The sequence below is a fragment of the Sphaerodactylus townsendi genome, linkage group LG09 (assembly GCF_021028975.2).
Source record: "Sphaerodactylus townsendi isolate TG3544 linkage group LG09, MPM_Stown_v2.3, whole genome shotgun sequence".
Taxonomy (NCBI): domain Eukaryota; kingdom Metazoa; phylum Chordata; class Lepidosauria; order Squamata; family Sphaerodactylidae; genus Sphaerodactylus; species Sphaerodactylus townsendi.
This window is the reverse complement of record NC_059433.1, coordinates 50,096,556-50,111,125: the sequence shown is the minus strand read 5'-3', so window position 1 is coordinate 50,111,125 and position 14,570 is coordinate 50,096,556. Positions and strand designations below refer to the sequence as shown.

The 14,570-nt window shown below is 40.3% G+C and overlaps 1 protein-coding gene across 1 annotated transcript in view; it reads left to right on the top strand.

Annotated features, from left to right (window-relative positions):
- LOC125439435 (desmocollin-2-like) overlaps positions 1-12,292 on the top strand; it is a 29,678-nt gene extending 17,386 nt beyond the window's left edge. Inside the window, exons 8-16 of the mRNA XM_048508540.1 lie at positions 210-344; positions 806-991; positions 2,113-2,372; positions 2,723-2,862; positions 4,316-4,528; positions 4,612-4,884; positions 8,172-8,299; positions 10,562-10,765; positions 12,092-12,292. Of these exons, the coding sequence (XP_048364497.1) occupies positions 210-344; positions 806-991; positions 2,113-2,372; positions 2,723-2,862; positions 4,316-4,528; positions 4,612-4,884; positions 8,172-8,299; positions 10,562-10,765; positions 12,092-12,292 (1,740 nt within the window). The remainder of the gene's footprint in view (positions 1-209; positions 345-805; positions 992-2,112; positions 2,373-2,722; positions 2,863-4,315; positions 4,529-4,611; positions 4,885-8,171; positions 8,300-10,561; positions 10,766-12,091) is intronic.
- The last annotated feature ends 2,278 nt before the right edge of the window (positions 12,293-14,570 follow it).

Here is a 14,570-nt window from a genome sequence, read left to right as displayed (position 1 = left end):
GTGGGGAACTTAAAACACTGATATACTAGTGTTTCTAATAAAGTTGTTCAGGTTGATTTTTAATGGCATTTTTGACACTTCAGACAACATTACATAACTATACCATTATGAGTGGCCATATGGTCTCTGGGTTTCCTTTTAAAACCATGGCGTTTTCTTATGAGACAAGGGCATTTTAATCAGTATATCCTCTTTAATGTCTTTTTTAGACAATATCAGAGTACAAGCTACAAGTAGAAGCAAGAGATATGGGAGGCCAGGAATTTGCTTTGTGCACTACAACAGAAGTGATAATTAGGATTGGAGATGTAAATGACAATGTTCCACAAGTAGAACAAAATGTGGTAAGTTTGCCTTTACTAAAATGAATCAGTCAGAATTTACTATCATAATGTCATTCCAGTGAATTTAAAATATGTAAAAAAAAGAAACCTGATTTTTTTTAAGAACTGAACTGACAGCATAACATTTCCTTTTCCTGTCATAATGGAATAGCTGTTAATACAGTTGATCAAAGTCATCTGTTGCCTTATTTTTCTCCAACATCTTATTGAATTGTCATTACTCACATGCAAAACCCATGAATATTCATCCATCCACTGAACATTCATCAACTAATAATTGCCAAGTCACATTCAATTATTCTTTTATGTTCTGACAAAAAAACCACCCTCTGATACAGGAAGAATCAGTGTAAGGGAGTGATTGGATCCAGTCCAATGAAACCTGCCTTAAAAATTTACTTCTTTGATGTAAAATGGTTAAACTGTTCATAAACTAATAGTTGGAGCTTAATTCATTTCAGTATGAAGTGGATGTATTTGAAAATACAGAAAATGTGGAAATATTGCACATTCGTGTTAAAGATAATGATGAAGTAGGAACACCTTCATGGCTGGCAACATCCACTATTATAAGGGGAAATGAAGATCACAGTTTTTCTATTGCCGTGGATCAAGAGACGAACACTGGGCAATTAACTGCTGTAAAGGTAACAATAGATCAGAAAGGCAATCTAAAGTATGGTAAGATATTATATTCATAATGGAAGAAATCCAATTTTTTTTCCTATCAGTGAAAGAGGATCAGTTTTTATTGACTTCTTCCATTGCTGTTTCTCCCTTTGTGCCTTATTCTATTCCTAAGGGTCCCCTGTTCGACAGGAGCATGATTTCAGGGAACTTCATAGCTTGCAGTGGGAGAGGGGACTTGCTTCTACCTTCTGCTTACAGAAGTTACTTCAATGGCAGAAAATGTTTGGATTCAATACGATATATTCATTTTTCTCTTTTTAAAATCAGTACTTAAAATGTCCTGCTGTAATGCCCCTCAGGCCAGAGCTGCTTCTCCATGTAGGGCTTCCATCTTCCTCTACTTTCTTCAGTAAATGGCAGATGCCAGGGACATCTGGCATTATATTGCACAGAAGTGGCATTATATTGCACAGTTTGCTCATAACAAGAGTCCTCAGTTCAAATGACCAGTTATTTCTCACTGCCTCTATCTGCTTCTACTGACCTAATCAGATCCTGCTCCCAGGATTCTAACATTTCTGTCTCTAGCCACTATGCACAAGGATTATCGACTCTGAGTTAGGAAATTGCAACCTCTCATGTCCTCACCTCCCATGTCTCCTGCTGGCCTGCCATTCCTGTTTGACCTGCACTTTGGCTTTGATTCCTAAGAAGGTTTCTATGCCCAAGACTGGCTTTATCACGGAGGAGGCTAATACTGGCAGTCTTTGGCCCTTCCTACCCTTTAGGTGTTTTCAGGGCCATGTCCTGCCTCTCTTTTCAGCTATTAACTACAGTGCAACCACTTTTGGGATTGTTTTCAGGTTCCCTCACTGACCATGAAAGCATGGCATATGAGTAACAGCTATTCATTGTGTTTTAAATCCTTAGTACCTCTTTTTGATATGTTGCATTCATTTCAAGAGCCGACATCTTTGAAATTTATTTCTTATAGAAATTTCTCTTGTTATTTGAAGAAACGAAAAGAAAGATATTGGACTTTTAAAATAGCTATCTGCAATTATTCTTTATAATAAGATGTGAAGATTAAAGTAACTTATTTATACACTGATTTTAATAGAAAAACATTTATTTCTAGGGTCTGAACTATGAAAAAACCAAGGAGAGAAGATTAGAAATTGTTGTAAACAATGAAGCACCTTATGTGCTAGCACCACATTCAAGAGCCCTTTCATCAAGTACTGCCACAGTTGTAGTCAGAATTCTGGATGAGGATGAGGGACCAGAATTTGATCCTTGTGAATATTTTCTAACTATTAAGGAATCTTTGCCTGTTGGAACAGTGGTTGGAGATTATCAAGCGAGGGACCCAGAAACTGGCAATAGCGAAGGCCTAAGGTATGCATTTCTTTTGCTAGCTTATTTGGTTTACAGGACCGGAATAAAATCAGTAAAGAATTATAAATGGTCTATATTCTTGAGAGACAGCATGGTGTAATCGTTAAGAGCAGGTGGACTTTAATCTGGAGAACTAGGTTTGATTCCCTATTCCTCCATATGTGTGGCAGACTCTTATTTGGTAACCCAGATTTGTTTCCCCACTCCTGAATCCTGACCTTGGGCTAGTCACAGTTGGTTCCAGAATGCTGTCAGCCCCACCTACCTCACAAGGTATCTGCTTCTTGTTCTTCTATATTTTTGCAATTCATTCGTACTATAAAATCCTTTAAAATTATTGGTCTCAACAGTTACAGAATAATAAATGGCCTATGCAATTGGATCATCATTGACAACAGAGGACAACTGAGAACCACTAGAGTTTTAGACAGAGATATACCAAATATGGAATATAATCCATGCATCATAACAGTCAGTGCTACAGACCGTAGTAAGTACTCAGTGTTATGAAAAGTATCTTTCCTCCAATGTGTACTTTTAGGATTCAGTAATTGTCAAGAATCTTTCCTGCTCACACAAACACAGCAGTATTAGGATTTTTGCTATTTTTAGATAAAATTGCCAACAGGGTTTCAAATCTTCTTTTGAGCTACAGCTTCAAAAGATTTTGGATCCCACTGGCATGATTTCACAGTTACCTATTGCATTATAATCTAGTTTGCTGGCACTATATCTCTCTCTTCAGACTGATTTTTCCTTGTAACTAAATCTTTATAATGGTGAAAAACAAAGACTTTATTTCCTCCAACATCCCACAATTTCTCATGTCTTCAGTGTAACCTGTGTCTAGCTTTTCTGAGAGCAGGCATAGTCTAGATCAGTGGTGGCGAACCTTTGGCACTCCAGATGTTATGGACTACAATTCCCATCAGCCCCTGCCAGCATGGAGTGCCAAAGGTTCGCCACCACGGGTCTAGATCTTCTCTCAATGCCTGGACTGTAATGCTTGCCAGTTGCCACCATGAATGTAGTTACAAGAATCAGAGCAGAAATGGGGACAAGAAATGAGAACACACACAAGACTGAGGCTCAGTAAATATAGTGCTGAATTATGGTTTGTCCTTATGTCAGACTCAGACTGTAGTGCACAACTGATTTAAAAAGCCATAATTTTTAAACAATATTATCTTCCATCCAATTTGATGCTTTCCTGAGTCAAGTCCCTTGTAAAATTTTAATTTCATCAGAGCCCACCCCAGGACTTGTCATGTTGTACCAAGGAATGCAGTTATTAAACACAAGTGGTGGATTGAATATAAACCTCATTTGAGTGTGGAACAGTAACAGAAGGATGAGGTTTACTGTAAAAGAGATTTTTTTTCTTCCAAAAAGAGAGAGCAAGAATTATGTATTAACATAATACAAAAATGGGATAAATATACAATAGCATTAGAGGCTAATGGTGACTTGTAAAAATATTTCCCTGAGATTAAGTCCCACTAAGAAGACTTTAGTAGGCTTCTGAGCAGATCTGCTCTGGATGGCCCTGCCAATGAATAATCTGATCTCTGCACTTTCATTAATTTACTGTACCATTATGCTAACTCTTGCTCGAAACATTTATGTCTGTATTTCTATCTGCAACTTCCAAACCTTCAGCTCTGGTGACAGTCCTGCTGCTTTCCAGCCTCCAGCTCCTCTGGTCCACTTGAGTGCTGATCTCATTGGATCCTCTATTGCTGCATGACTTTTTTCTTCTTCACCATACTTGCAGTTAACATTTTATGGAGACACCTATACCATGTTCCAGTGTCTCTTCTTCAACCTATTTATGTTGCCAAGTTGATTGTATTATATAGGCATGGGTCAGATAAATCCAGTCTGTTTTTTTTAATATGACTGTATAAAACATTAAGCTATGAAAGACTATTTTAATTTCCCAGGTGGTAAAACAGGAACTGGAAAAATTGTTATAACAGTGATAGATGAGAATGACAATTACCCAGTGATTCCTGAAAGTAATTATATAATGTGCAAGGACAAAGAACCAGTGTATATTACAGCGCTTGATGCTGATCAGCCACCCTACACAACACCTTTCCATTTTGAAATACAGAAACCGGTGGGCTCAACATGGAGGATAATACCATATGATGGTATGTATATCTTCTGTAGTAAGTTTAGCTGAAGTAGCAATGATGCAATTTTAACTACTATGTTTGGATCATTTCTCATGCAGAGGGATCAGCATTGCTTTCACTTGATGAAGATATACCCTTTGGCAATTATACACTTCTTCTTAGGGCATATGATAATGGAGGCTACAGTGGAATAAACGAAATAAGAGTTCGTTATTGTAACTGTGTATTTCCAAGTGATTGTTCTGATGTCAGCTCAGGAGCTGTTGTAGAACGTGCAGTGCCGGAAGGCGTGACATATCAAAATCCAGGTGAAGCGGGATTTGGTCCCTTGGCCATCGTTTCAACAATGATGGGAACAATGTTAACAATGGGTGAGTATATCTTGAAGATGAAATGCAAAATGAATAATTAAACCCATGAGCATGTGAGAAATAGTGACACTGCTTTGGAATTTTTAATGTTTTACCCATGTTTAGAAGTGTAGTATTGTGCGTTAATAAATTATTGATACTACAAAGAAGCTTCACTGGAGGATTTAACTCTGAAAACTCAGTTATTTGTCTGGACATTTTAAACAATTACCCTGTTTCCCCTAATATAAGACATCCTCGAAAATTAAGACATGGTAGAGGTTTTGCTGAAGTGCGAAATATAAGGCATCCCCCAAAAGTAAGACATAGCAAAATTTTTGTTTGGAAGCACGCCCGACGAACAGAACACAAGAAAAATAAGACATCCCCTGAAAATAAGACATAGCACATCTTTGGGAGCAAAAATTAATATAAGACACTGTCTTATATTCAGGGAAACACGGTAACAGTGCAAAGGAACACTCTTCTAAATGCACTGAAGTAAATGGACTCAGAAGGGGACTCTCTGATGCCCCACTCTGATGCCCATGTACCACCTGCTTATTTTTGGTAATTTGCCGGCCCCCTCTCAGGGTTAGGATCAGATGCCATCCACCAGTTTGAGGGTGGGATGTATTGTTGCTACTGTTTTAACTGGATTTTAATGATGTTATTTGATTTGTTTATATACTGTGATTTGCTGTTTTCTGTTTAACTTGTACACCGCTTTGAGCCCTTTGGGGATACAGTGGTCTATCAAATCGAATAAATAATAATAATAATAAAGCTGTCACTGGCCCTTTATGCATGCAGTACTTACCACAAGATGTTTGCTCTGCAGTGAGGTCTCCTGCAGTGAGGTTTCTTAGTTTAGACACGAGGAAGTGCCTCACTGATTCCTCCGAGCCCAGCCACCATTTTGCCTGATCCCTACTTCAAGTTCAGGAGGTCGTTTGCTGCCTTTCTTGGGGAGCCATTTTAATGATCTATTGTTTCTGCAATAGACAAATAGTGTCTTTTTTAAAAAAAGCACCATCAGTCTTCTGGAAATGCTGGCCAAGAAGTGGATGGAACTACTCCTGCATGGGCACTGGAAGGCTGGGAGGAGTGGAAAACTTGAAGAAAGGCAAACACACTGTTACCTAGCTTAACAGTATGAGAACCTTTTAAAGTAGCAATGGGGAATATAACTCGGCTTGGCAGTGTGAGAGCCGGCTAGGTGGGATCTTTTAGACAGCTATACCAGAATTGGCTTTTGAAACATTCTGCAGAGAATACAAAGAGACCAAATTCAATTTAAATATTTTTATAAGTTTTTTGTGCAAACATCCATACAGTGAGACACAAAGAAGCATACACACAGTTCCTGAGATATAGAAAGGGTGGAAAAATAGGTTTGGATGATAGATTGGGAAGGAGAGCAACGTTACCTAAGTTCAGCTGAAGAAGTCTTGAAGAAGGCAAGGATTCTTATGCCAGTATGGAGAGTGGGGGCCAGCAGCAGCTGGAGCCAGCCTGGAGAGCCAGCCTGGAGAGCCTGGAGAGCTTGTAGAGCCAGCATTGAGAACGTGGAACTTGTGGTGCGCTGTATTTTTATACCCCTTAGCATAGTTTGGGGCGGGAGCTAGTAAGTTTCTATTCCTGGATTTTCCTGGGTTTCCCATGCTGGGATTGCTGGGCTGAGCTAATCAACAGCTCATCTATTGTCTTCTAAATGCCGGAACAGTAGAGACAATTGCTTCTTGATTGTATCAGTGTTAGTCTTGAATGACTTCTACAGAGTTTCTCTTTGGAGTCTCTGCCCATGTATTCAAATTTGGCTGAGGCTTTGAGTGGATCAGGAAGGGAATGATTGTTAAGGAAATGGTAGAGGAAATGTAAAGTCTGGTATCAGGGAGTTCTCCAGGTTCTTTTGTGTTAGTGAACTTCTTTGGCGGGGTTTGGTAATCAAGATGCATGTCCATGGGGCTTCCAGTCTCAGCTGACTGCATTAACCTTTTTAATGATCTCATTTTGCTAACTGACCTTTTTGCACATTTTGGCCTGTATTAATATCTGGACATTCTGCTACACACACACAAATATATGGCTGTTGGCATTTGCCAATACATATTGCAGGAATAATAATATGAAATCCATATTTCAGTAAAGCGGGGTATGAAGGGTAGGACAACAACACACTGGTTTGCTTCACTTTTCCTGTGCAGACAGGAAAAAGTCACACTTTCCCTATTTTTGCAAACTGCGGGGATTAACAATCTGTGGCATGGTGACCTTGGGAATGGGGAAACATGTGCTATACATAAGGTAGTTATGTGGATCCACTTTTCTAACTAATTTGGCTGATGGAGCCCAATTGTGTTCTCAAATTTCAGAATCAGAACCTCTCTTTGTAACCTTAACATTGCTTGCTGGAATGAAAACATTCAGGATTGGGGGGAATCTAGACCAACCAATTTTCATGGAATGGAAAAGGCACTGTCTACCACACATCCCACCATTTGCTATTGTTTGCATTCCACTTAATACTTGTCCTTATTACTGAGCTATTACGTTTTTATCCTAACAAAGTTGCTAAGGTAGAGTACATGGTCCCCCGCATTTCATCCTCACACCAATTTAGTGAGGTTAGATTTGATTGGGAGCCAGTGGCTGCCCCAATCTTATCCAGTAAATTTGGTGGCTCCACAGAGATATTTAAACTCAGTTATCACCAGTCCAACACCAGTAACCATGATTTCATAATAACTTTAAAACATATTAAAGGAGATTTAAATGCTAGCAGTTGGTCTGCAAAGTCAGGCACTGCTTCCATTTCTAACGATTGTTATACTCAGGCACACTTGTAATTACCTTGGCTATCAGAGTCTTGTAAAAAATTGTTCCTGAATTTATGTCATTTTACTTGTGTAGTCATTTAGATAAACAGGCACGTTAGCTTCACTGACTACCAGAAATGAAATACCTAGTTATTTTACACTCCTGAAATACAACCACAGTGTTCTACCCAAGATTACTCACTGACTAAAAATTATTTTAAATTTTAATTACATTGTAAAAGATTAAGACAGACCACCCAGGTACCTAGGCACTGTATTTCAACTTTTGAAAAAGCAATACTAGTTCATATTACATATATTCTAGATAAGTGCATATTTATTCCCTTTCCTGTCAAGGTATGTAAAAAATATACTCTTGCCACAAAAAGCCTTCAAAAGGGGATGCTCGCTTGTTTTAGTTATTGAACTTGCCTTTAATACCCATCAATAAGATCTAAATCTCTAATTTTATGTATTTCCTTCTGAAAGGAGTCATGGCTATGCCGCTTGGTTACTGGCTCCGCAAAAGAAGATCCAGGTCTCCAGAGATGGTTGATAATGCAGCTTCTCACAATTTAATTGTATCCAACACTGAGGCGCCAGGTGAGAATGTGACGGTAAGTTATGTTTTCTCCTAATATTTGGTTACATCAAGCTAACTGATTATTCATTTGCTGCCCCACAAAGGGGAAGCTGTACTTTTGAATCTTGGCCCTTGAACTAGCAGTCTCTTTCCAGCACTAATATGTTGACACTTCATGGCAATAAATATTATTGATAAAAAGAACTTACCTACAGAAGCCTGGGGCAAGAACCGAAATTGCGCCCCGTCCAAACTTGCTGCTTGCCCCCACCCCTGGTGCCAAAATTTCTCCCACCCCAAACTTGCTGCCTGGCCCTCCTGCACCTGGCACCGACTCCCACTGAGTGGGTGAGCCGGCTGCAGGGGCTGGTGTATGGGGGAAACAAAGGCCGGCTTGGCACAAAGCCCCAGGAGGCCAGCAAAGAGCAGCTGGAGAGCTGTGGGGGGTGGCACAGATTGCCGTGGTGCAGGGCCGACAACAGAACGCTGCAGGTGTGGGGGGCAATTTTGTGCCCCAGGATTAAATTGATGGCGCCTGGGGACATGTGACCCCACATGTCCCTCTAGCAGGTACCCCACTGATTGATAATCATTAGAAATCATTACTATTACTATGAGGGGGAAGTGTGATGGATAGCTAATTTCTGAAGTGTTGTACCAGTAATGGAATCTTGATTGATAGGGGATTCAAAAAGAATTTCACTCTTTACACTTGGCAGTGACAGAGGCTGGCAGTTAGAGTGGAAGGAAAAGTGTAGGATTGAGGAAGATCCTGAGTGAGAGAGGTAAAACCTGTAATTCTTCCCTGAGAGAAATAGTTCCAAGGAAAAGGGGTGATCCCTAACAAGTTTTTTAAAAAGTAAACTGGGACCTGTGTGTATTGTTTGTGCCTCCACACAAATCTTAGAAATTCTGTATCAAAGAAACTTATGACTGTTTACTTGAGGAGTGACAGTCAAGTGATCTCTCTCAACAGTTACAAACACCTGTAAGTAGAACCTATCAGCTGAATTATTAGAACAAACTATTTATTATATACTAGCAGTAAAGCCTGCTGTAGGGTAAGAATTACAGTGGACCTAGATAGGGAGGGGTTTGAGGACAGGTAGAGGATTGGGTTTTCTAAGTTTGTCTGGTGGGAGGGGGTAGGCAGAGGGATGGGAAGGCTTGTGGCAGCCTCAGTCTGCCTTATCTTTGGGGTGGTGGTGGCGGGGAGGCCTTGTTTGGGGCCAGGATGGTTGCGGAGGGAGACCAGGAGGCCATGCTGGGGGTGATGGGTGGTGTGGAGGACTTGCTTGGTCGGTGGATCAGCTGCTCTGCAGGCCAAGGTGTTTAGTGGGACTGGGAGGTTGGGAAGGCTTTCTGGGGGTGGGAGGGAGGACAAGAGCACTCTTGCAGCCCCGGGACTGGAGGGAAAACTGAGAGGGCTTGCTGCGGGTAAGCGGAGAGGATGGAAGGGCTCCAACCACTGCTCTGGGGCAGGGATGGAATGTCCAACCACAAACCTTCCACCAATAAGGGAGCAGGACGTTACTGGTTGAGGATTCATTGTCGAACATTCCATTCCTTAATGCTTTATTATTGGTAAGATAGTTATATGAACTTTCCCTCATTGCTGTTGCCTTTTCACCTTCCAAGTCACCTCCCAAGTTTAAACCTGAAACTTCTATGGCAGACGTTTACTGCCCTGGTCCCTGCCTGGTGGAACACTCTCCCTCCAGCCATCAGGGCCCTGCAGGACCTTAAACAGTTCCAAAGGGCCTGTAAAATCGAGTTATTCTACCGGGCTTTGGTGGGGGCCAGTCACTGATTGGCACCCACCCACTTATTCGCTCTATTTTCCCCATACATTACTAGCATTGGCTGCCATGTGCTGTGCCGGTCCCCTCCCAAGGGGAGTAGGGGTTTTTTCCCCTCCGGGTTGCCAATTAATGTTAGGTTTTTCTGCTGTTGAGATTATTTAACTGAGTCTGTTTTAATTATTAGATTGTGATTTTATTGCTGTTTTTATTCTTTCTACACTGCCCAGAGCCCTTTGGGGGTGGACAGTCTATTAAATTGAATGAATAAACAAACACATAAATATGAAGGTTTTCACCCTGGTGAGATTTAGGCCACCTTGTGTAATATGGGCTTAGCACAGTGAAATGTATGAGTTAGCCGTGGGTTAGGGTGAACTCATCCAGTTTAGCAGGTTTTTAAAAATCAAACTTTATGTGATAAATGATTATTTCTTTTATTCAGAGAATCCTTTTCTTTCAGGATTTATTTTATTCAGAGAACCCTTTTCTTTCAGGATTTGAATATGCTTCCTGTGAGCACAATTATGACAGCTGTTAGTATGAGCACTATTGGAGAAAGAACTGGAAGTATGGAACTACTAAAAAAGAAAGAAGTATCCATTGGAGGATCTGTACATAATATTGGACAGCATCTCCACAATTCATATAAAAACCTCTATTCTGAATGGCGGAGTTTTTCCAATCCTCACCTAGCTGAAGTAAGCATTCTCACAGTTTGTATGTTACGCTCCCCCAACTCAGTATGACATCTTTCATAGTTCAGTTTATTATTTTGAACATAACTGCATTGGTAAATGAATTTGTAGTCACTAGCTAATGCTGGGATTATTGGTAAACCAAGTTCCAATAAGAAGAGACCAATAAGAAGAGACCTTGTGTAAATAAGTATTTCCTCTTGTTCATTGTGAATCGAAGTGGATCAAGATAGGTCAGCCTTGCAGTCATTACTTGATCTTACAGTGGTGTTTGACACGGTCAGTTATGATCTTCTGACTCACCACTTTCCATGGGATAGTCCTGTAATGGATCCTCTCATTCCTCCAAGATCAGGGACAGAGGGTAGTGCAAGGGGAGAGGATCTCATTGTGATACCCTTGGGTATGCAGAGTTCTGTCCTCCTTTTAATTTTATTAAACATCTGTATGAGCCTCTCGTCAAGCAAGTCCAAAGTTTTGAGCTGGGTTGTAATCAATATGCAGATGACACCCAGTTGTACTTGTTGATGGACAGCCAGCAAATATGGTCCCAGATACATTGGTCAGATGCCTAGAACCTGTGATGAAATGGTTGAAACAGAGACAGGTGAAACTGAATCCATCAAAGATAGAGGTCCTGTGGCTGGACTGGAGATATCTGGGATGGGATGAAAGTAACACCAGCAGAGCCTGAGTGTGATTCTGGATGCCGCCTTTTTTGTGGAGGCTCTAATGACAAATGTAGCCAGAGTGGCATTTTTTCCATCTTCACCAGGCTAGGCATCTGTTGCTCTACTTGTCTCACTCCAATCTAGCCACAGTGATCTATGCAATGGTCACCTCCAAGTTCAACTCCCATAACTTGCTCTATGCAGGGCCATCATTGAAGCTGTTCTGGAAACTTCAGCTGGTCCAGAATGCAGAGATTAAGATTCCTTGTGAGAACTCCATGGAGAGCACATAAACAACTGTGTAAGCAGTTAGCCAGAAGTAATTTTAGTACTTCTTGTGTTCTAAGGGATCCAGCCCAATCACCCAATTCAGCTAAGGGATCAAACCCAATCACTCTATTTCTCCTGCAGTGGAGAAAAACTTCTTCTGACGCAGAAAGACTCAGCAGAAGAAAGTTATTGGATGTTTCTTTGTTCTTTCTAAAAATAAATAAAAGTTTCTTGGCTGATCAATAAATTTAATAAAATACGATTAATCACATCAAATCAGGTATATTATTGAAAACGAATAATAAATGATAAATACAAAGTCATATTTTTATGAAATGTCCACTTGAATGTAAGAAAACTGTTTAATGTGTATTTTCTTGATCTGCAGAAGGTATTTCAGTGTGAAGAAGAAGAAGATGAACTTCACCATAGTAAAGAATATGTACTTGCATATAATTATGAAGGAAAAGGATCACCAGTTGGAACCCTAAGCTCCTGTACAGGCGAATCAGAAGATGAAGAACTTGATTTTTTAAACCAGATGGAACCTCCATTTAAGACTCTGGTAGAAGCCTGTATAAAGGAATAAGTGTGTTCAGCATGGTCCTGAACACTTTAGCCTCAATCCTCTGGGAAGTTTAATTGTGCAAATTCTAGTGAAATAAACCAATTGTTTTATGCAGCTCTCATTATATCTCCTATTGAACAGGGTAGGAAAACTTCCCTGTAGATTGTAGATTTCAGCAGAATTTCCCATTTTTGGTGGGTTTTTTAAACCTTGAAATAAACATTTAAAAGGGTTGTAATTACTAGGGTTTGAAATATCATAATGACATTTGATCTGTTCATGCTGACTAGATTCTAGGCTTGGAAAGTTATTTTTACATTGTTGCTGGAGGAGGGGGGAGAGAGGCAGAGGGCCCCCAAATAAATGCTGTAGACAAATTTTGTGGGATAAAAACTGGCCATAGCTTGTTTGTTGGTTTTCTGGCACAGGAAGAAAAGATGAAGCATAAGGAGACAGATCTAGTCATGAGGCAGCAGCCTTGATGTCCCCCTGGACACCCTTCCCCCAGACTCAAGTGCTGGGGGAAAACCAGGACAGCAAGGAAGTGGGAGCCATTTGGACAGCAGCCTCTGAATGAATCTTCCCTTGCTATCTGGGGGTGCAAGCCAGCTGGCAGCCCTCACCTGGGCATGCAGCATTGAGGCTCACCGCACCCCCAAGGCTCTTTATGGGGCTTTCCAAAATGGGGAGGGCCATAACATAGGCTCTTCCTCCCCAGAATGGATCAGTCCCCATACATAACTCACCAAGCTGTGACTGATAAACAAGAACAAACCTGTAACAACCACACATGAAATCATGCAATGAAAAGAGGGAGAGTTGGTGGGGAACAGTCAGGGAGCTGAAAGAAGCCTGACCATCAAGGCTTCCCCACTGCCCCCTGCCCCCAAAAGTACATTCCTGCACCAGCCATGCCTCCAAAAGCTCTTCTTTTGGGTCACCATGCGGCAGGTGCAGGGAACTGCATTCATTCCTCCAGCAAAGAAATGAAAAGGGAACCCTGTGGGTTATGTGTGTATCAGATATTGCGTGTGTGCAAATAGCTGCTGGGCTCAGGTTAACATAAACTGTGCTGCAAAGGGTGATTAACAATTCAACGTTAAGCTAATTTTGATATACTGAAACTTACTCCTTTCTCACCAAGCTCACTGTCATTGAGGGTTCTAAAGGGTATTTTTTTGGGGAACCCAGTAATTACAGAATCCAAAAGGTAACAATATTTGTGATGCTACCACCATGTCAAGCAATGATCTCTCTTTTTAAGAGTGTATAAATGCAAAGCCATCCCCCACATGAAACAGAATCTTGATCCTCCCAACATTTTTTTTCTTTTAATATGCTGAAGCTGTACAACAGTTACTTTTTTTTGGTTTGGGTTCAGTTACTAAAGTATCGTGCCAATAATAATAATCCATAATTTAATTACTTGTACTTATAAAGCTTTACTAATTTGGTATCTTATCCATCTCTTGAGATATGCTACACAAAGAAGAAAAAGGAAGATAAACTAAAAAAGCTAGTCAATAAAGCTGACAACTGTTTAATAGTAAAATTGTGAATATACTGACAGTGTTGTGAATGTAATAAGAATTGTATAACTTATTCCACTGACCTGGGCTGCTTTGGATAAAAATGATTGTCTTTAAAAATAAATGAAATCACTTGAAATCTTGCAATTTCTATGCTTAAAATATTTATATCTGAATCTATATAGCAGTAATAGAATTATACATGAAGGCTTACAATCACCCATATTTCTACATTGTTTGTAACTACAAGAAGGATCAAAAGTAGTATTTTATGACCCCTCTCCTCGCATGCCATGGCCCCTGATCTAAATTGAGCCTGTGTGTGTCTAGAAAGCATAGAACATCCAAACTGTATTTGTCAACCTGAGCTGAGGAAAGATTCATGTGCAGTTAAGCTTCAGCTGCCCTGTAGGAATCTAGTTTTCAATTGTCCATCTGCCACCAATATGGGAGATGGTAGCTCTCAGATGCCTTATGACATTTATGACAATGTGCATGTGTTTTTACACAATCACCAAACTTCCACTCTAACCACATATGACTAATTAAAGGGGCTTTTAAGTTAAAGGGAGGGCGACGAACAAGATCTGTTTCACTTCCCCCCCAGGAGTGACAATGAGATTTGATGGAATATTTGGGAGAGACAGTTGGAAGGGAACAGTTGGGAGTTGACAGCTAAAGAGTGAGAGGGTAAACTGTCATGTCTAATTGAGTGAAACTGAGGCACAGATTGGCTTACAGCTAGATGACTAAAAATAGTCAATTTGTAA